Source organism: Penicillium longicatenatum (genome assembly GCF_028827895.1).
Source record: "Penicillium longicatenatum strain IBT 33135 chromosome Unknown contig_3_segment0_segment0, whole genome shotgun sequence".
Taxonomy (NCBI): domain Eukaryota; kingdom Fungi; phylum Ascomycota; class Eurotiomycetes; order Eurotiales; family Aspergillaceae; genus Penicillium; species Penicillium longicatenatum.
In genome coordinates, this window is record NW_026643121.1 from 1,505,843 (window position 1) to 1,527,497 (window position 21,655).

Here is a 21,655-nt window from a genome sequence, read left to right on the forward strand (position 1 = left end):
CGTATTCATTCTAGGGGTTGAACAGGCAAGTGGTTGAGCGACCTCATTAACCGCGTCCTACGCCACAGGTGTCCATGGCCGGGGCAATCCAAGTGCTAACGGCGTGTGATAGGTCTCAATTCTCAGTAAGGATCCGAAGCCCGGTACTTTTGCACCAATAAATATTCAAAAGCTGGACGAAATGCCCACGAACAGGTACATCTCAATGGCATTGACATGATGACCCGAGTCCGACGTGGACCAGGTTCGTTTAGAAATCCGTTGAATCTGACCGACACGAAGCTCGTAGGGTCCATATGTATAAATAAGGTAGATCGGATGATCATCCGGGTATTAAGTTTCGAGTGGGTCCCCCTGCATCGGCTTGGGCTGAGGGCAAATCGGTCACATTGTAACACAGGCGGAGGATGTTTCGTGTTGGGGTTGTGACGGGGAATGTTGGTCTTATATGTAAACGGCCATAGACCCCCAAGGCAATTCCTATTTCCTCCAGCTCTCCTCGTCCAAACCATGACGGATGGCCTGTCCATGTCCAATGGAGGAAAAGGCCCGGTGGTTCTGGGTGTCACCTGGGCGGAAATGGGATTGGCCTTTATTCTGATTATCCTTCGGGCTAAAACAGCCTCGGTTTGTCCCTCACGTCAGCTATCGTCGGGTTTGTATGGGTTACGATGGGATTTCGTGTGGGTGATTATTGCCTTTGTATGTGATTTGTGTTGTTTGATCTCGTGATTTCAATTCTGACTGCATCACTACAGACTGTTGCTCTGGCTGCCCAGATAACCATGACAGTGAGTGTCCATTACGGACTCGGCACTCACCAGAGTCTACTTCCACCCGATCAAATTGTCAACACAAATCTGTGGAGCTGGATTGCGCAGGTGATCGCCATTTTGGATTTGGTTATCGCACGCATCGCGGTTATCGCTTTTCTACTCACCATACAAAGCGGCACGAGAAGCAAGGGCAGATACCTTCTTTACGCCGTGGGCGCAACGCAAGCCATCATCAATGTGATCGAGGTTGGCTTGATCTTCAAACAATGCACTCCAACGGAGAAGCTGTGGGATAGCAACCGACCAGGAACATGCGATGGGATAGTCATTTGTTCCCAGGTGGGATTTGCTCAAGGAAGTACGTGAGCTACATCCACTTAATGATCACAATACTAACAATTGCAGGCATTGGAGCCTTTTCTGACTTTTTCTTGGCCGGATATCCGGTCTACGTCATTGGAAGACTTCAAGTGATGAAATTATCGACGAAAATCGGACTTTGTCTAATCATGGGAGGTGGACTAATGTAAGCGCGCTGACCCTAAATTAACATAACCCGTTAACCCAGCAATAGAGCAGGAATCGCTGGAATCAACAAAACCATCGCGATCGCCTCTATCACCAAAACTGACGACTTGACTTACGCCATCTACAAACTGAATACTTGGGTCTTGACCGAAATGTGGTTTATCATTATCTTTGGCTCTATCCCTACGCTCCGTCTTTTCTTTATCAAATTCACCCAGGATCTGAAGAGCGCCACCGGGTTCTCGTCGCGGAGTTCTGGAAAGCGATCCACCGGGGGCTATATGAGCGACAGGGAACCTCGCCAGTCATGGGTTGAATTGAATGACCGCGCACCAGGCTCCTGGAATCCACATGTAACCGCCGTCACAAGTGCAACCCACGATAGCGAGGATGCCCAGAGAACAGAGGAAAACGAACCGAATGACCAGCAGATATTGGTCACAAAAAACACAGTTGTCTCTGAAGAGTATCAAGTGAGACCGTGACGTCGGAGGTTGAATTGACCTGTATAATATGAACATTTTGAAACACATGTCTCGAGATCACGACTATAGCTAAATGCTTCCAATCAATAATGAGTTACTTGATCGAGAACTTGATCGAGAAGGTTGACCCTTGAAGGTTTCTAGAGAGTCTAGCAGTAATCCACAATCCATGTTGACGTGTAAGATTTTAGACACAGTAAAATCTCACAAACACGAAGCAAGGGCCCGACTGGCCATGTGAGCGATTGATTGCCCCGCGAAACACTCCTTGCATGGCGGAGGTGCTCGGCAACGTGCATGATTGCCCATTTCTAGCGCTGACATCAGAGCAAACACACCAAGGCCGCTTACCTCTGCCCTGTTCAAAGGATCCATGGAACACCAATTTCAGAATCATCAATCCACCCACCATGCCTGTGTCAGAGGCCCTCGCGAAGGTCCAGAATCTCATTTCAGAGGAGGCATCAGGAAACAAAGATGCTCACGCAGACCTTCTCAGGGCAATTCGGGAGCTGCAGCTTGCCGTCGAAACGCCGTTGGAGACTACCTCTCGAGTGAACTTTCAGGTGAGCGCAAGGAAAACAGCGTGGTATCAATTTTCTAACTTCTAGTTTTCCACTGGCAGATGCTGCAAAATATCTCTATTCGAGTCGCTATCGAGCATCGATTCCTGCATATCCTCGTTGCCCTTGATAAGCACGTTTCCGCTACGGAACTGGCTCAGGAGACGGGGGTGGATGTTTTGTTGATCGGTTGGTGACAACTCCTTGAATCTGAGCTCAAAGTCGTTGACAAATGGACAGTCCGAGTAATGCGCATGTTGACGGCCATTGGTTTCTGCGATGAAGTCGGCTATCAACTATATGCTGCTAACGATAAGACGCGCTTCAAGATCCTTCCAGGATCAGTTGCAGCCGAGAAACATCAGTAAGTGGCTTCTTTTCAAAGGTTTGTTGATTACCCTGGTGCAAGCGACTGACATTCCAAAAGCTTCGATCTCGATTTCGGAATGGTAAGAACTCGCCACTCGAGCCAAAACTGCTTCTAACCAGATCTGTATAACAGGGCGGGCGACTAGTAGACTACATGCGCGGACCTGGAATTCAACAATTCGCCGACCAACCCGATGCTATCACACTCTTTAAATATGCCCATGGTACCGATGTCATCTTCGGTCTTTTGGAGCAGAACCCGGAGCAGAAACAAGCTTTCGACGATTACATGGCTGCACGTCGCGCAGATGACATGCCACAGTGGTTCGAAATCTACCCAGCAGCAGAGGAAGTGGGCCCGCTTCGGGAATACCCGAGTGCAGCTTTGATGGTTGATGTCGGTGGAGGCCCTGGACAAGAACTGGCAAGATTCAAGGAGCGGTACCCCAATCTTCCGGGTCGATTTGTCCTTCAGGATCTTCCAATTACATTGAGCCGCATTGAGAAGCTACCAGAAGGGATTGACGCCATGGAGTATGACTTTTTCACTCCGCAGCCTGTCAAAGGTATGTATACGATGGTTCCGCAATTTTGCATTTGGTTTGTGCTCACGTTGGGTTTTGTAGGCTCCCGGTTGTACTTCCTCCGAGATGTACTGCACAACTGGTCGGATACCAAGAGTGCCCAGATCCTATCTCGAATCGTTGAGGCTATGGATCCAGAGTACTCAACTCTGATTATCGATGATTATGTTCTTCCTGATACCGGGGCTGAGCTCCGAGCTGCGGAAATGGATATTCTCATGTGGCTTCACACAGCGGGGCTGGAGAGAACAGTCTCTCAATGGAAGAGCCTGTTCGATACGGTGGGCCTGGAACTTGTCAAAATCTGGACCTCTCCCCGCGGAAATGAGTCTGTGTTAGAAACCAAGGTTCGGCGGAAATAGCCGTGCCCCATCAAGGGCATGTGGATACAAGGACACGCGACCCCCGCAGAGCCGCAGGGTCTCGATTCCAACGTTCATGAGACCATGATCTCGCCAGAACACCAATAGATCTACACATATGTAATAGATTCATATACTTAACCATATACATCTATTCCAATTCGCAAATTTGAGCGGAATGTATACGAGTTCATCGACGTTTTCGTAATTTCTGGTTAGTTCATGCCTCAGGCAACTAACCGAAAGCCAAGCATATGTTGGCCCCTCATCTCTGCCAACTTCCATCACTCCCTCCCCTTTCGCTATTTCGAATATCTGCAGTTTAGATTGGGCTTTGCTTTTTACCGGCAATGTTCAAGAATCTCAAAGAAAAACATGGCCACTTTTTCGAGCCAAAAGAGCCCAATGCATCCACTCCGCCTAGCGAACGCGGTCAAGATCTGACGTCAATACTGGACCGGTCGCAACGCGCCGACCTCACTGTACTTGTCGCAGAAATAGCCGAGTCAATGAGAATTAGCATTCTCGAGATCTTCGAGAATACCGAAGCAAGCTTGAATAAAAGTTCAACCCCTCCCACACCGAAAGAGGAGGCGGAGGAGGAGGAGGAGCACGACGATGCAGGACCACCGCTGCCCCAGAGGCCGGATGGTTCCTCTCCAGTGGAGAGCAAGAGCCCACAAGCTCCCAGAGCCGATTTGAGAAAGAATGCGTCGAAATTGCGGGCCAAAAAAAGGGCACTCTCGCACTACGAAGACTGGAGAGATGCTGTTCTGCTGCGGATCGGCGAGGTTGTCAATAAGGATGATGACAGCCAAGTACAGCAGCCAGATAAAGACGCAGCGACTCAATCAGACGATCTCCCGTTGGGCGAGGATAGCAAGCGGATGGAAAAACTTGCGGATATATATCACCCCATCGAATCCCCATTGGCGCAACTGCCCAAAGCGACGAGGCTACTTATTCTGCACTCTCTTCTCTTATTATTGCTTAGCCTTGAGCATTACAATGCCTATTCACGTGTTCTGATGCTCCATGCCGCATCGAGCCTCGGTATAGACATCAAAGTGCTGAACGAAGACGAAGTCAAGGTTGCACGTGGACTCCTCGATACTGCGCTTGCACTATCAGATCCAGAAGCCCAACAGCCGCCGAAGAAAAGCAATGATTCCCGCAAATGGAAAGTCGGTATTGCATCGGTAGCTGGTGCTGCTCTGATAGGCATTACCGGTGGTCTGGCTGCTCCGTTGGTAGCTGCAGGTATCGGTACCATGATGGGTGGTCTTGGACTGGGTGCGACCGCTGCTGCTGGATATCTCGGTGTTCTGGCCAGTAGCGGCGTGGTAGTTGGTGGACTTTTCGGCGCGTATGGAGGACGGATGACGGGTCGGATGATGGACAAGTATGCGCGGGAGATTGAAGACTTTGCTTTCATCCCTGCTCGAGGCTCGCGCAAGCGAACGGCGAAGGAGAGTGATGCTGCTCGACAGGATCATCGTTTACGAGTCACTATTGGTGTCACTGGCTGGGTGACTGAAGAATCTAACTTTGTGATTCCCTGGCGGGTTATCGGGGCTGATTCTGAAGTGTTTGCCTTACGTTGGGAGATGGAGTCTTTGATGAATCTCGGAAATGCCATCTCCTCATTGGTAACGAGTGCGGCGTGGTCGGTTGCTGGAAGGGAAGTTCTGTCTCGGACCTTTTTCTCAGCGATAATGAGCGCAGTCATGTTGCCTCTTGGTCTTATGAAGGTTGCCCGGGTGGTTGATAACCCATTCAGCGTTGCAAAGTCTCGAGCCGACAAGGCAGGTGAGGTTCTAGCAGATGCATTGATCAACAAAGTCCAGGGAGAGCGCCCTGTGACTCTGATTGGCTATTCCCTGGGATCCCGTCTTATCTTTTCCTGTCTCCAGCACCTGGCCAAGCGAGGAGCTTACGGAATTGTCGAATCGGTTATTCTAATGGGATCGCCCACACCCTCGGATGCAGAGTACTGGCGCCGCATCCGTAGTGTGGTCAGCGGTCGGGTAGTCAACGTCTACTCAGAGAATGACTCTGTCCTAGCTTTCCTTTACCGTACCAGCAGTCTCCAACTTGGAATCGCTGGACTCCAAAAGGTCGAAAATGTCCCCGGCGTCGAGAATCTCGACGTCAGCGAAATGATCAGCGGCCATTTCCGGTATCAGTTTTTGCTTGGCAAGATTATTTCATCCATTGGACTGCAAGACATCGATATAGACGAAGTGGAACGTGAAGAAGCTGCACTGGCGGCTGAAGACAAGAAGCAAGAAGAAGAGCGTGCCAATAACGAGCGTGAGGCAGGCGTGACAGACCGCGAATCATCCGTTGCACGCGAAACCCTCAATAGTCAGGATGGGTTTGGGGAGGAGGCGCGGATGCAGAAGCAGGTGGAGACGCAGACTCAGGATCATATGACTAACCATCGGATTCAGATGATGGATTTGGATGACGAAGATTACTCTTCGCCGTTGTCAGATCAGCCGGGGAAACACTCTGCTCTGTGAGACCGGGTCTACGATCAAGAGTATAAATGTGCGATCAGTTCATCTTGCATTTGAAGATTATCACATACTTCCAATGCAAACTATTAGAGCAGAAACACCAATTGGGAATAGAGAACGTGCAGACTGTAATGTGTAAGGTGTAGGTGCACAGTGTGGTTACAGAGTGCAGTTCGGAAATTTAATGAATAAACCTTGAAATGTACGTCCTGGAAAGATTTTCAAATATGAGCCCTATTGGCGTAGTGGTTTCTACTCCAGCGGTGCTTGAGCAAATTGGGTTGGGACATGCTCGTTGGCTAGGATGGTTCCGGGCCTAGTTTCAGCGGCTCATGCTACGGCTGGGTGGACGGGATTCGACAACAGCTGGGGTAAAGATCGAGGTAGGTCTTCTTTTCTTTTCTGCTTATCATTCTCTGATTAAAAATAATTTTGTAAAAATAATTTTGTTCAATTACCGCCACTTGGTAAGAGTGAAGGCCTTGAGATTCTAATGCGGTTGCGAAGGAAATATCTATGAAACTCGCCCAGGTACCTCAACTACCTTCAAAAATTTCTAAAAACGCAAAGTTCGGGGGCTCAAAATTCGGCAGTGACTCTCTCTCTCTCCTTTTCTGAATCACTGTTTCCGACGTCAATGCTCTTAATCTCTACACTCGCCTATACTCCCGATCCTGACCCCACTGCGCATCCCCTCCCGTACTCCCGTGGGCGTACTCAGATCTCTCCTGTCCATAATGCGACAGAGCTGGGTATTGCACCTGATTAATAAGAGGCTCGGATTGCGCAAGCTGAATCTGCTCGAAAGGCTCACTATGCCCATAGCCACTCTGCCCCGGACTTTGCCGATTGGCAACCAGCTCTAACCCAGATGAACTCTGATCAACAGAATTCGGTTCACTTTCTCCCTCAACTTCCTCTTTGTAAATGCGTTTCTGGTCCCGCACATGAACATGATGCAGAGTCCTGTACATAGACTGTACCTCGTGAACAAACTCCATCGGATTATAGTATGCAAGCCAGGCGTGGAACCCGAATGGACCACCCTGGTAGCACCGTGGCACTGGTCGTCCATGCTCATTGACCTCTGTGAGCTTTTCTTCAGAGTCGCCGGATTTCTTCACGCGGTAGACATCTGTGCTGAATGCATACCGCATGAAGATTGCGAAGGGGACCATTTGGACGCAGATTACCATTGTAGGAATCCCCATGTGGACGTCTGCGTAGCTGAGTTTTGCGGTTTCTTTGAAGACTTTTGAGGATTCGAGGATCATGAAGGCGATCTGAATCGAATTAGTGTCCACTGCTGGCCTAATCGACGGGGACGAATGACCAACCTGTTCGAGGAAAATGAGACCGACCATGAGCTTGAAAGACAACAGCTTCAACATTGGTTTGTGCTCCTTCATATAATCCTTTGTATTTAGGTAGAATCGAATTACGGCATTGATCGCGATTGTGACGGAGACTTCTTGAATAATTTCGAGCTGTGGACCCATCAGTCATCTAGTCTCTATCATCAAATCAATTTCACGTACCCAAAGGTGGGCAAAAGCCGGCTTATTAGAGTCAAGACAATAACGGTCCAAGGCCGCGGCAACGCTCTGAGCCACAGCGACCCAGAAGACAACAATGGGGTATTGTAGTGTGGAATAGTAGCTAAGCTACCACGGTTGTCAGCATTGTATCTCAAGAAGATGAATATCGCCTACCTTCAACCAGGAAATACCCTCCCTGTATTGATTCTTTCTGAAGATCTTCTTCACCTTCAGTTTCTGAAAGAATTCGTCTCGTTTTCGCTCGGTCGGCGCGACGAAATCAATCAGAAGCATATGAAACGCGTACAGCGCAACGGCCTGGAATACTTCTGTCCATCCTTCTAGGTAGACGTATGAGTTGGGAAAGGCGATCGCTAAAAAGGAGAGGACTGAGAAGGCGGGTAGCATGTGGATGATTCTCATAATCCTGGATCTATTAGCGTACAGACTCGGATACTACCTAAGGCTAGGTATATCTGTGCATACTTGACTTGTTCACTGGGAACGCTGCAGCGACAGGCATGTTCTGCCATGAGACTAAATATTAATACACAGGTGATGAATGTGCATGCACCAGAGACAATCATGTTGAAATGGTAGAAAGTCATATTCCCCAAAAAGGGCTCCTCGACTGCTATCATTAGCTGGAGGAATCATTGTCGGTTTCATACTTTTGGCACACACCTTCGGTGAGATGAGCCGGCATGGGACATGTCTTGTTTTTCAAATAATCCGATATCGACCCCCGAGGGAAGAGAGAAGCGGTGGGTAGACCCATGATGGAAGAAAGATCCCGTTTCAATGTCAAAAACAAGGTATATGCTAAGCAAAAGCCAAGCCTCGGGAGAGCCAAGGTTCTCGTGTAGAGTGATCGTGATTTAAAAAACGTTTGCCGGGCCTAGGAATCTCGGGGATCTTTATATTACAGGAGGTCGGAGTTTTTGCTTTATTTTAAGCCAAAATAAAGGAAATTGGAAGCTGTTGGGGCCCAATTGCTTGTCGATCCTTCGCAATGTACTGATCTCACGGCTGAGTCGCATAACGCCCTAACGCGGACTCAGCCCTACCCTAATCAAAGAAAACCGCAGAACCAATAACCTACCTCAAACACACCAGCAAACTGCGTAGTGACCGTCACTATTGGGGGCCTGGGCTAATACATCTATGGTAATCTGTTCGTCGCCATTTTAGGCCCGCCAAGACCGCCGATCGGGGCTGTGAAGCTTAACCACAACATCCCAATTACCCTTGTTGCGGAATTTGCGCAAATCCCCAGTTTCATCTGGATACGCCTGAGCCAATCAGAATTATTGCCTCCCCATGCCCAACTACCACGGCCCTAGCAAAGGCTGTTTTAGATGCCGAGAACTGAAAGTGAAGGTTTTGCCCCCAATTGTTCGGCATGCGGGGTACAATGCTAACAGGTCCAGTGTGACCAAAATAAAATATCTTGCCAACGCTGTCGCAAGGCGCAGAAAGAATGCAGATATCAGGATGAATTTGATAGGCTTCATCGGGACCAATCGAGTCATGCTAAAGAAGCCGTGGAAATGAAATGGCGTCAGCGTGCTGATCCGATAAAGAAATACTCACCACAAGATCCATCGGCGGAATCTTCACCAAGCTCGGGCTTCTCGCTTTACGAGCAAGCATATCGTCGGTTTTGTTACGATTTTGTCACCCCGTTCCCGGGAGCTTTGAGCAGGCTACCTCAGCTGCTGTTTGAGAGCACGCCTGACTCGTGTCTATGCTCTGCGGTGGCTGCGGTGGCATACGCCAATTTCCGCAGCAGATGTAAATCCGAAGAAGCTAGGGAGCCGGCTGCTGTCTACTATGGGAAAACATTGCAAAAATTTGCGGCTATGATGGCTGACCCGGTGGAAATACAACGAAAAGATAATCTGATGGTAATCTTCCTTATGAGCATGTATGAAGTATGTGAATCAATTCCTTGAGGTTTCCTTATGCTTGAAGCTAACGTGGGTCTAGATGCTCACTTCATCCACGCGCGATGGGTCGTATCTGGCTCATATGCATGGCGCTCAGTCCGTTATTGCACACCGAGACGGTTCTACTCTCCAGGACGGCAATAATCATCTTGCACTGCTATGTACACATATGGTAGCTCTTTTTGATTTCATCAGGTTAACAGCTGTGGCTAAGTTTGTTGCAGATAGTATGGTACTTGACAGATCTCAAATCTCCACCCTTGCTCCTGGCTAGCTGGGTACAACAGATCCCTTTCGATTCGGCCCCCAAAAAGCGACTGACATGCTTAATATCCACCACTGCGGCCATTTGTGCCAGGCTAAAGGAGCAGTGCGGTACAGAAGAAAGCTTTGGGCACCAGTTTAACTCAGACCTCCAAGAAGCTCTGGAAATCGACCACAAGCTTCAACAATGGACCTTAGACTTACCAATGGAACGGAAATATGCTGGAAGAAGCCCAATGACTCACACAAAACGTGCGGATTGGGCCAGAAAACTACTGACGATGCCCGGCTCGCCTGATCATATGCACGTTTACTCAACACCCTTAGCAGCAAGTGACTGGAACATGTATCGCGCCACCCGCATCCGACTTTGGATTCAGATCTTAAAACTTGTACGTCGAAATCAATCTGTGATCAATGTCCCAGCGCTCGAGGAGCGAGGTCTCGACATACTTGGCACATTGACGGGTGAGATCGCCGAGACAATACCTTACTCAATTACTCTTTCCCTGGATGGCTCAACGGATCCAAAATCTCCAGAGGATATCCCCGGCATGTTCGCATACTCAATTTTATGGTCCACATTTACATGTTTCGTCTGCTACCAGAGTGGCCTACTGGAGAAAAATGTACATATGCACCGCACCATGTGGTTTGGGGCTATGCTGCGTTTTTTACGCGATACAACAGGTATCGCCAAGGTAGAGGTTTTTTTAACAGATAAGCAATACCAAGCATCATAGAGCTATGGACAAAATCTCAACCAATTAAATCATCGAAACCAACTAATTCATCGAATGTTTTTGTTTGTCCCCACATCGGGAGCTATGACCACCTCAACCGCCAAACCTTACGATGATCTCACCTCGCAGCAGCTTCCCAAAATCGTTAGAGATCTGACAGGGAGTTCACAGCAGCACGGCCAAAAATATCCAGGCTCCACAGCAATTGTACGACTGTCCCACCAGCCGATCACTTTCCATTCTTAACACCCCGACAAAAAATCCTGTCACCACATCACCCTACATACGCAGAATTCGGCCCCAATCGCGCACCCCTGAAAACACAGACCAGAACCCACGCCTCGCGCTCTATACCCAATCAAAATGACCGCCTCAGCACCCACAATGAAAGCATGGCTATACAGCCGCACAAGTGGCGGTCTAGAAAAGAACATGCACCTGGACCCATCAGCACGCACGCCCCCGCCCCCAAAACCCAACGAAGTCCTCGTCCAAGTCCTCGTCGCATCCCTAAACCCAGCAGACTATAAGGTCCCCGAGATGTTTTTCGGCCTAGCCGCAAAGCTTGTAATCGGCACACCAGCGTCACCAGGCATGGACTTCTGTGGACGGGTAATCGCCACAGGATCATCCGTAACGCGCTTCATAGCCGGCCAGCTCGTCTTCGGGTGTTTGAGTCGCCCGGTGAAGTTCGGGTCGCTGGCAGAGTGTTTGTCCGTTTCTGCGGATTTGATTGCGGCAGTTCCAGAAAGTGTCTCGGCCGAGCAGGCTGCTGGGATCGGGATTGCGGGACAGACGGCGTTGCAGTCGTTAGATGGGTACGTGAAGGCTGGTGACAAGGTATTCGTTAATGGAGGTTCGGGTGGTTGTGGCCTGTTCGCAATTCAGATCGCGAAGGGGATGGGCTGCCATGTTACTGCTACCTGTTCGACGAGGAACATTGAGCTCTGTCGTGGGCTAGGTGCTGATGAGGTTATTGATTATACTGCTGAGAAGAATTTGAGTGCGACGCTCCGGGAACGAGGTGCGGTCTTTGATCATATTTTGGATCATATTGGTTTGCCTTATGATCTTTACTTCCAGTGTCATCACTTTTTGCGGCCTGGAGGAGCCTTTTTGCAGGTTGGTGGTAATAATATCATGGATACTCATGTGGCGAGAGTTGGGTGGCCATCTTTCCTTGGTGGTGGGAGGAGAAAGTACAAGATTTTCTTTTTTGCTAATACGCAGGCGCATGTTGTTGCTATTGGAGAGATGTTGAAGAAAGGGACTTTGAAGGTGCAAGTGGATAGTGAGTATGAGTTTGAGGATGCTGTGAAGGCATTTGAGAAGTTGCGTTCAGGAAGAGCTAGGGGCAAGGTCTTGGTGCATGTGTCTAAGCAATGACCGGTTAAGTTCTTGTATGGAGTAGTCCTGAAGCAAAAAGTGGGAGATTAGCGATGTTCCCTTGAGTATTACCGTACCCCCCGAAACAGGTGCACCCTCTTCCACTCTTTTGGAAGATTCTCTCGCCCCACCGCCAGGAGACATTGGCCTATAATAGGAATGAATACGGAATATCATATTTCTGAATCACCCTGGATACCGTGACTTGAAATAATACGATGCTTTGTCTCGCAACTATATTAGCGAGGACTTGTGTTGGAACACAACAAAGATAGGTGGATGCCCGGCGGCAGAAAATACTATCTCCATAATTAGATAAGTTGTATATTAGAGCCCATCTAGATTGCTGCTTAGCGGCCTGATGGCAATTCAGACCTCTTATTCATCTCATTGGCGCATCCCTATAATTTACTTCCCTCTTTTTTGTAGCTTCAGATTGCGTGGTTCGACTTGCGGACTCGTTATGTGGAAATTTTGAGTTATGTTGCCGTTTTCACATATGTGGGTGTGTGGGAAACTGAGTCAAATGGGAATATGAAGTCTACTTGAGAAAAAAGAATGAGACAAAAACAATGATAATTTTGTGTAATTACGAGTGTTAACGAGCGGGCACCACAGATGACAGATAACTTGAGAACAGCATGGCAAGACATGAAAGCCCGACTTATCGAGTGGAATGAGAATTTTTCAGTCTAAGCGTACGAGCATCTGAGTGTTGCTCTCCAATTGCTCCTGCTTAACAGGCACACGAATTGTGTCTTGTCGAATTTGATACTGCCCCGAGACTTGAGTGGAAGATGTAAACCATCGAGCTTTCAATTGTCCACCAAAGACAACGGCACCGTTAGCATGGTCCCGAAGAGAAAAAGTGCAACTCTTCACGGCCGGTCGTAGAGGTGCAATATGTTGTAGAAACTTTGGTCGATTCCAACATGATTCGTGGCTGTCATGCTGACATGCCTCGAAAGGCGAGCCCGTGAGTCTCCAGGCACTATCATGAGATAACAGACGGGCATGTCCCTCATGGCAGCCACCTTTCGTCTCTGACAAGTCATCGATACTCCGGATTAAGGCAGCCAGTAGGTCGTAGCCTTCTGGCAAGGTGTTGCAATGCGAAGAAGTCTCTGATGTGCGTTGAGCAACGATTACATCTCCGAGGTTGGAGCAAAATAGACAGTTGACTTCATTAAGCAGCGGCAACCATGCCAGGCCATCCTTTTCAAGTGTTGTCTTCTTAAGAACGGTCGTTTGAGGTTCACACAGTCCATGAACTCATATCCAAAGATAGACTTCCTTGCCTTTGGTTTTTGCAACGAGATCCTCGCCAAATTGATCGAAAATCCTATGATAAGGTTGCGAACAATCAGGGATTGTCGGCTTCCCTCCGAATTTTGAATCACCATATCTCCCTTGTCTACCAAAGCCTCATATGATGCATTCTGATGGAGAGAGGAAGTGTCGGCTAAAGGAACATCTCTCTCTCGGAATTGCTCCGGAATCCTTTTCCAATAGACTAACAGCATGTGGTGAAAAACCGAGATCAAAGGAACCAGCCACGCTCTCGTGGCACTGACATCATAGAGAACAACTTGTTGCGACCTACTGTCGTTCAAGCACTTCAGGTATTCACCCGAAGGAGTAAACCTAATTATATTGCTGACCCGCCGCCAAGACGCCCCCGCCTGAATGCCAAGTTGAGCTGGCGCTGCAGACTGTGCAAGAGCTTGAAGGTTGATATTGGCGAGTTCCGATGAAAAAGGCTTAGATTTCGAACCAGACCACGTCACATTGAGATCGTTGGTGCTAGTGCCCAATCGAAGTTTTGCTTGAGAGCACCACCCTAGGAGCGCTCTCTTTGAGAGCATATAGTTCAAATCTTCTGTTTGAAACCATTCTGATTGTACTGCTTGTAAATCAGAAGGTTTGATTTGCCGACCATGGTTCGCAACTTCCAAATGCCACTGAATTGTCCCTTCTTCGGTCTCTCGAACCGGAATCAGAGCAGTTGAGTAGCCGACCAGTACGATACCGGCTCCAACCGAGACTGGATATTCAACGGCTGCTAGCTGTATCATTCTGTAGCAGTCCAGCTCCAATCCTCGACATTCTTCAATTTGCTTGACCCCTGGCCCGCGAGCAACTATTGCGAATTCAAATAACTCTTGCCAGCAATCACTGCTGTCGGACGATCTGGGAAGTGGCACCAAAAGGGTTGAAAGCAAGTCATTGCCCTTGCGATGACTAAGGTGGACAGATAAGTCGTTCCCGAAATATTACTTCTGATCGTGAGGCAAATCCATTTCAATATATCGTGAAGCTGTTGGTTTCATGTCTGGCGACAGTTTTCAGCTCAATTGAGCGCAAACCGACCAGCAGTTCCATGTTTCGATTCACTGCGACTGAGCCTCAGAGAGTAGTCCACAATGGCTTGAAGAATAGGAGGCTTACCATAGCATGCCTCCGGGCACTGCAGAGCCCTTGTTAGGCTCCGCAAGAAATTGATCCACAATGTACCGTATCTAGCCAGAAGAAATCCATCGACTTGAGCAAGCTCTATTGTACTCTCCTTTCTCACGAGGACCTCCATATCAGGGAGCCAGGAAGATAGGTCCTTTCGACTTCTGGCTAGTAGAGCAAGCTCACACTCAATCTCGGTACGCTGTATATCTCGTAAACCAAATTCGAATTCTCGAAGGTTGAAGAGCGTGCTGGTTTCTTGATTGTCTAGTTCGCAGAGCTTTGCTACTGCCAAAGGGCCGAGCGTGACCCCAGCCTCCTGTAATATACGGAGGGAGCGAGAGTCACTGTTCTGTATAGCTATTGAGATGACATCCCCATATTTTCCATGTAGAAGAGCAATACCAGGATCTGCACCTGCTTAGAGAAGTGCCTCGACGTTTTGGCTTTGTTTGTGGCTGACAGCAGCGGCAAGAGCACTTGCGTAGTCTCCGGATGTCAACTACAAGTTAACATCTGCCCGAGAATGAATCAAAAATTTCACCGCGCTCAAACTGTGATGAGAAGCGGCAGCAGCCAGTGCGCTGCCATATTTTCCACGAGTGACTTTCAGGTTCACATCTGCTCCACTTTGAAGAAGGGCCGACAAATTAAAAAATCCTTGGACAGTCGAGCAGGCTGCAACGAGGGCACTTCCGCACGGTCCATACTTTATGAGAAGATTAGGATCAGCACCCAGGCTTGTCAGCAAATTGATCATTTCCGGAGTCCCATATCGGGCCGCAACACAAAGAGCACTTCCGTACGAGCGGTTTTGGTGATTGACTAGAGACTCATTCTTTTGGATTATTGCGCGTGTAGTGTTGGCATCATCTGAACGTATAGCCGACCATAGCCCCCGAAAGATCCGTTTAGTTAGGGTCTCGCGGCCACAGCATTAGCCTTCGCTTCCTCAAAGGTTGTATGTCTTGCTTACATTGGCTTTGTTAGGAGATGCGATGGGCTTTGACACAGTCATCGGTAAAGACTTAATTCGGGCGGCCCTTTTTGTGTTGAATCTCCAGGGGTCCGACCACGAACACACCGTGATTCGGCGGGGTAACTTCGTCGAATTACTGTTCCGCCAAGGTCATATACCCTTTACAATTAGACACAATCACTATGGTACCTTTACACTACTACTCTTGTTTATATCACTACTAGAATAGCACTTCTATTCTAACATTATTCTAGAAATCTAGGTGCTAATTTAAGGACAACACAGGATTATGGCTGATTATATTAGTCTGCCAAGAAACAGAGTAAACTAGAAAATCCTCGAAAACGGATTTACTTACGCTTAGCTTAAACCAGTACAGGTACCATAGCTATAACTAGTAGAAATATTCATTCATATCATAAATACTACCACAGACATTTAACGATATAAAATACAGACTAATATGACTCAACACACGATCCTTCATCACCAGCGCCAGTATAACAAATCGCATCCCGATACCCATCACACGAAAGGGTTCCAACTTCCGCATTAACATCACCAGTAGGCAGGTTCTTTCCATTATAGATACAACTTGAACCGAATGCCTTGAAGCCTGAATATCCATCTCCCAATCTTTTGTACGAACCATCCGTTATGATCTCATCAGGCGGTACGACCTCGGGACACCCGCCGTCTACCAGCCCTCCTTCAATCTGATACAGCTCCCACTGGCCATCGCCACTATGTTCGTCTTGCCAGTAATAAATACTCACACTCCAGGCCGAATCTGAAGTAGGATCTTCAGAGCCTCCGGGAACTGGGCCGGTGGGTGTGGGTGTCGCCGCTGCGGCTCCAGGTCCGGCGATGATAGATAATGGACCGAACAATGACGAATAGACCAACTCTAGTGAGATAGCGATGCTGGACTCGTAGTCGCTATCGATCGTAACATATGCTGGTATTATCTGCTATGTGACCGCGATAGCTGGCGCGGGTGTGCCCACCATGGTCGTCGAAGATGGTGTTACAGAGCATCCCGTTGTCGTGCTGCATTCAAAGTCACAGTCAGACCCGACACAAGCCGTCGAGCAGATTTCCGCTGTCTCAGTGCTATAATCATCCTCATCATCGTCGTCAGCAGAGCTACCATCGCTGCCCCCACTGCTGCCGCTACTGATGAACACCTAGGGGCCACACAAGATCAAACAGAAGCTATGACGATCACTTTATGTCCTCTTTCATTTAACGGCAACTCTCCAGACACTCTCGGAGCCTTAGTGCCCTCACGATTCCTGTCGATTCAGAAAGTTCAGCCTAAGAGTGCTACCCTTTACCACGAGCTGTTTCATCTCGCCCTCGGAAACGAGGATACTCCTGATGTTTCATGTAAGTTACCACGCCTTCCTGCTTAGACCAAGGCTCTAACAACTCGAAGACGAATGGAAAAAACAGGCAAAAGATCTCAAGAAACCAACAGCCCCAGGGTACGCTTTAGGGGAAACGGTAAAGGATAGTACTATGAGTTGGGAGCAGATTTACCAGAGAAACCCTGAAACCTATGTCTGGTTCTGTGTGGGATATTGGTACTTTCAACAGACATCGTGGGACGCTAGATAGACCTTTAAATCGGGCGTCGGTGCGAAGGTTTCTATATAGATATGTCATATAGGTAGCTAGAAAATGAATTAGGGAGATCTATTTAAGTTCCGTAGTTATAGAACTAATAATATTAATATAGCCCTAGGCTCGATGATAATAATAGGTGTCTATATCGGTAGGGGAGTAGAAGAAAGGGGTATAGGGGGGGGGGGGATTTAAAATGATCATTATAATATGAGCAATATGTAAATTCAAAAATTCCCAAACTTCACTTATGAAGAGGTAGTTAAACGTGAAACCTAGTATACAATTTCATCTAACGATTCTCGGAAACGAAACGAAAGCAGGTAAAAGTAAAAAACTCCTCCTTCCACGTCACTGGCTTCAAATCTTCCAACTCTGAAATGAACCTATCCCTCACGGTCCAGGAGCTAATATTACCACCCCGTTGGATATTCCGATACTCGGCCTTTTCTTCATTCCTCCAGAAATGTGGCCACATCATTAACTGCGTTTCCTGTCCATTCACAATTTTCGTTTTATTTGCCCATATTTTTGCAGGGGCACGTGCCACAAGCAAATCTTTCCGGGGGACTGAAAAGCCCATTGGTGGTGGATTGATACCTTTAGACTCTGTGATTTCGGCCAGCTGGTCTTCATCCAAAGACGCGGGGAAATAGACCCAGAATAACTGAATAAAGGATTTATCCAAGTAATTGGCCCAGTTACTGCGGTAAACAGTCTCGTGGGATGCTAGGCGTAAAATCCCTTTACTGGCAAGATTCTCCCAGAAAAGCTGGGCGTCCGGGGAGTCCTCGAATTCCCTTAGTTTTAACATGCAGCGCCACACTATAGTAGATGGATCAGCAATTTAAATCTGACAAATTTTCTATCCTTCTTCAGTCTGGACTCACATGTCAATAGAAGAACCGTATCAGGCCGCTCGCGAGACCTTGCCCAGTGGCATTTAAAAGGGCCTGCAATTTGGACCAATGGCTGGAAATCTCTAACCCATTGATCGGTATCGGACTCCATATTAGGAGGTACTTGGAGCTCATCCCAGACAAGGATCCTCGAGTCTCCCATATTGTTGATTAAAACGTCTCTCCGAGAGTGTTGCGACATGATAAAATGTTCCCGGTTTTACCAGAGGAGACGAAGGAGTCAAGAAGGAGTCAAGATTCAGTAGAAGAAAAGTCTGGTAAAGCCTTGGAATGTTTTTGGACCCACCCAAATTATTTCTAGTCTAGATATCTCACTCTATACTTAGCAACAATCCTGGCTAGACTAATATATATTGACCTACACTGAGTCTCATGTATCCGTACCGAGCGTATCTTGAGTTAGGTTTCTAACTTCCTGTCAGCATATTAGATGATGTAAGCTAGCTAACGTATTTCACAAGCGAGCGGGACACCCGGTCGGCCGGGACACCCCAACCGAATTCTTACAATTCAAATAGAATAATCTAAGCACACCCTTATGATATTGAATATATAAGCTATTTAACCAATTTTGGACAATGCGTTCTTTTATGCCCCTGGATATTACATTCCGAGCACCTTGGTGGAGCCCGACGTCGTGGTTCTTGTGCTTCATTTGACCGGTTGGCTCACCATCTGGAGGTTGAATATGCTGATCTTTAGCTAATTCTTTGAGCTCAGCGACAGAAACACCTTCTAGAAGAGCTATCTGTTGCTTTGATCTTGCCTTTTTCTGCTTCTTTTTTTCGTTTCCAGCACGTAAAAGCTCGTTTTCTTGAGCAAGAAAAGTGGTGGATTACATTGTGATTTGGTAAGCTTTTAGCACTTAATTGATAGTAGAATTCAACGGGCATGGTGGGCTCTTAGAGCGTTTTTTAAAGAGCCTTTTGATTAAAGAAGCTTACTTCTGGAGTTATTTATAATTTAATAGTGTTTTTGGCTCCCACGCGCTACTTTCGCTCCCTCGAGAAGGTAGTGGTGTGGGTGTATATCATCTAGATCAATCCCGTAATCATGAATTGTCTTTTAAACGAGATTTAACTATTCTCTTATGATTTTTGGATCTTCATATTTTACGCGTGCGTAATTATAGCGTCTCGAGAACCGTATATTTAGCTCTAGGTATCGTTTAACATAATTTGTTACCCAATTCTTATTGACGGTTTAAATCGGGGTCGTTCCGCGTGTCGCGAGTAAGAGATTAGCCATTTCTTATACTATTTTAGGTCGCGATGCCGCTCCTCGGTTATCCATAGAAAGCACCCATTTCTCTAGTGAATTCTCCTCGATTTCGGTTAATTTAAACGAATTCGGGCGGGATTCGACGCGGTTTTCGCGTCCAACAAGACGGGCATGAAGTGTTGATTTTGGAACGTCATATATACGTGCTGCCTCGCGAATTGATAGGTTATCTTGCTTTTTAAGAGCCTAGATAGCAAGCAAAATCCGGCCCTCTTGATGTATTAAATTCTGACAATTTTGAGAGCGAATTGGTGGCATGGTGGGTGGTTGAATAAGAAAGGTGTGATTAATTGACGCGTTTTGGTTGGGGTGTCCCGGCCGACCGGGTGTCCCGCTCGCTTGTGAAATACGTTACATGCTCAGATCTACGTAGTGAGCAAAAGCGGCGAGAGGTATGAGCACTAATACGGAACGGGAAAGCAAAACCCATCAGCAGAAATCCGATACTTAGGTACCCAAGGTTGATATGTAATTGACGTACGGGAAATACACATGCAACTAGTAGGGGTACTCCGGAAGAACTCCTAACAGATATAGACTTGGGGTAAAAAAATCAATTGAAGACCTCAGTGAAGATAGTCGCAAGAGTTTGGAGACGCACTGTACCTCCAGGTCCCGAAAGATTTCATTCAATACGCGGTCGAGTCGGCTAAACCCTTCTATAGTCAGTTGGAGTGCATTTGGTTGGCCCTCTGGGACCTGAATACTGTATATACATATGTAGACCAGGAAAGATAGGACCAAGGGGACCACCAAAACACAGCAGAAAAAACTGCGATCTTGGGAGTGCCTCTGAAATGGATAATTGCTTAAAGGATGTTTAGCTAGCTAGATATAGTCAGCTGAATCCAAAAATGAAAATAGTCCCTTTCATTTTTTTCATTTTTTGTATGTGGTTTGTGATGCGGGAAAGAAGTTTTGACTAACTTAGGCCGATGGTGGTAAGGCTATTTACAATGAACCTATGAAGTATCCAGTGCATCAATAGGTCCCGAGCTTAGCTCCCCACAGTTTGCCTTCTGTTAAATTCCTGCTGTAGAGTCTGAATGCTTTGTAGAAAGAAGGGTATCTTCCTAGGCGAGGATCCGGGACCTGCTTTCCCTAGCTTACCATGATGCTGGCTAATTGTTGTTGTTTTCTGACGTTATTTGTATTTCAATGCACTGATCAAACCACACCTTGAGATTCAATGAAGCTGCTTCAACATTTAATTAACTACCTTAGTAAATTATTACGTACAAACATCCTCCAAAGTCAATTGCATTAGACAACTCAAATATACAATATCAACACCGCAACATTCTCGACATATTAACCCCAAATCGGCCGTAGCAGACAATCGGTGTCATTTCAAGGGTGCTCAATCCATAACTCGAGCACATCAATGAAAACACATTAAGCTAAATAATTTACAGGATGTAAGCGGCGGCAGCGGCCATGACAGCAGCACCAGCAAGGTTACCCTTGACATTGGCACCGGCGTTGTAGGCAGGGGAGGTAGTAGCCGCAGTGCTACCGCTAGTCTTGGAAACCAGCGGGGTGGAGGTGCCAGCAGGGGTAGAGCCAGAAACAGCGCCAGAGCTGGGAGTGGTGGAACCAGTGGGCACCGAGGGGGTACCGGTGGAAGCAGAAGCGGAGGACTCAGTGGTACCGGCGCTGCTGGAGGCGGTCTCGCTGGCAGTCTCGCTAGCAGAGGTCGAGGCGGGACCGGAGCTGGAGCTGGAGCTGGTGGTAGTAGCGCTGCTACTTTCGGAGGTCAGGATTGGGGCGACCGAGATAGGGACGCCAGCAGCTGAGCATTGGGAGACGACGATGTTGGAAACAGCTAGGTACATTAGTATGTGATATGATTGGAAGATATTGTATACATACATGCTTGGTCGGCGATTTTGCAGGCCTTCTCAACGCAAGGGGTGATGTCGGAGATCAGCTGGGTCTTCGCGCAGTGGCAGGCGAAATCGGTCAGAGTCGAGCAACCATCGCTGGTCAGGGCAGAGACGAAGCAGTTGAGCTGGCTATTGTTAGTGAATGGAGTATGGAATGGAAGGAACGTTCATACCGAGCAAGCGGGAACGTCAGGAAGCTGAGCGTTGGCCAGGCCGGCAGCAACGAGGGCAATCAAAGCGTGAGAGAACTGCATGTTTGCTGATGAACTTTCGATAAAACAGGTTTAAAATGTCGGAAGCGACTGTCAAGGCTCTTTAACGAGTGGAGGCGATGGTCTAGAATAAAAGAGGATCTAGGGTCGGACAGAGGATACAATGGCCTTTTATAAGCTTTGCTTTTAGTGTTATACTCCCACTTGGCAATACATTTCTAGGGT

The 21,655-nt window shown here is 47.7% G+C and overlaps 9 protein-coding genes across 9 annotated transcripts; 5 read left to right on the forward strand and 4 right to left on the reverse strand.

The window, feature by feature from the left end:
* Nucleotides 1–510: 510 nt before the first annotated feature.
* Nucleotides 511–1,789, forward strand: N7484_005915 (uncharacterized protein; the record flags this gene model as incomplete). Its single annotated transcript, XM_057116334.1, has 4 exons — nt 511–702; nt 759–1,134; nt 1,182–1,302; nt 1,351–1,789. The coding sequence occupies 4 exons, from the start codon at nt 511–513 to the stop codon at nt 1,787–1,789; spliced, it is 1,128 nt and encodes a 375-aa protein (XP_056972217.1).
* A 410-nt stretch (nt 1,790–2,199) lies between these two features.
* Nucleotides 2,200–3,667, forward strand: N7484_005916 (uncharacterized protein; the record flags this gene model as incomplete). The annotated part of the gene is made up of 6 exons (XM_057116335.1): nt 2,200–2,355; nt 2,415–2,541; nt 2,593–2,716; nt 2,780–2,801; nt 2,855–3,287; nt 3,348–3,667. The coding sequence occupies 6 exons, from the start codon at nt 2,200–2,202 to the stop codon at nt 3,665–3,667; spliced, it is 1,182 nt and encodes a 393-aa protein (XP_056972218.1).
* A 350-nt stretch (nt 3,668–4,017) lies between these two features.
* On the forward strand, nt 4,018–6,192 carry N7484_005917 (DUF726 domain protein; the record flags this gene model as incomplete). The annotated part of the gene is made up of 1 exon (XM_057116336.1): nt 4,018–6,192. One exon carries the CDS (start codon nt 4,018–4,020, stop codon nt 6,190–6,192), a length of 2,175 nt encoding a protein of 724 aa, XP_056972219.1.
* A 647-nt stretch (nt 6,193–6,839) lies between these two features.
* Nucleotides 6,840–8,505, reverse strand: N7484_005918 (OSTA/TMEM184 family protein; the record flags this gene model as incomplete). The annotated part of the gene is made up of 6 exons (XM_057116337.1): nt 6,840–7,472; nt 7,527–7,676; nt 7,728–7,853; nt 7,902–8,154; nt 8,214–8,358; nt 8,412–8,505. The coding sequence occupies 6 exons, from the start codon at nt 8,503–8,505 to the stop codon at nt 6,840–6,842; spliced, it is 1,401 nt and encodes a 466-aa protein (XP_056972220.1).
* A 772-nt stretch (nt 8,506–9,277) lies between these two features.
* N7484_005919 (uncharacterized protein) lies at nt 9,278–10,683 on the forward strand (the record flags this gene model as incomplete). Its single annotated transcript, XM_057116338.1, has 3 exons — nt 9,278–9,661; nt 9,717–9,848; nt 9,901–10,683. The coding sequence occupies 3 exons, from the start codon at nt 9,278–9,280 to the stop codon at nt 10,681–10,683; spliced, it is 1,299 nt and encodes a 432-aa protein (XP_056972221.1).
* Nucleotides 10,684–11,046: 363 nt separating this feature from the next.
* On the forward strand, nt 11,047–12,069 carry N7484_005920 (NAD(P)-dependent alcohol dehydrogenase; the record flags this gene model as incomplete). Its single annotated transcript, XM_057116339.1, has 1 exon — nt 11,047–12,069. The coding sequence occupies one exon, from the start codon at nt 11,047–11,049 to the stop codon at nt 12,067–12,069; it is 1,023 nt and encodes a 340-aa protein (XP_056972222.1).
* Nucleotides 12,070–15,963: 3,894 nt separating this feature from the next.
* N7484_005921 (uncharacterized protein) lies at nt 15,964–16,561 on the reverse strand (the record flags this gene model as incomplete). The annotated part of the gene is made up of 2 exons (XM_057116340.1): nt 15,964–16,463; nt 16,513–16,561. The coding sequence occupies 2 exons, from the start codon at nt 16,559–16,561 to the stop codon at nt 15,964–15,966; spliced, it is 549 nt and encodes a 182-aa protein (XP_056972223.1).
* Nucleotides 16,562–17,423: 862 nt separating this feature from the next.
* N7484_005922 (uncharacterized protein) lies at nt 17,424–18,232 on the reverse strand (the record flags this gene model as incomplete). Its single annotated transcript, XM_057116341.1, has 2 exons — nt 17,424–17,956; nt 18,022–18,232. 2 exons carry the CDS (start codon nt 18,230–18,232, stop codon nt 17,424–17,426), a joined length of 744 nt encoding a protein of 247 aa, XP_056972224.1.
* A 2,509-nt stretch (nt 18,233–20,741) lies between these two features.
* On the reverse strand, nt 20,742–21,472 carry N7484_005923 (CFEM domain-containing protein; the record flags this gene model as incomplete). Its single annotated transcript, XM_057116342.1, has 3 exons — nt 20,742–21,157; nt 21,205–21,343; nt 21,392–21,472. The coding sequence occupies 3 exons, from the start codon at nt 21,470–21,472 to the stop codon at nt 20,742–20,744; spliced, it is 636 nt and encodes a 211-aa protein (XP_056972225.1).
* Nucleotides 21,473–21,655: the final 183 nt, after the last annotated feature.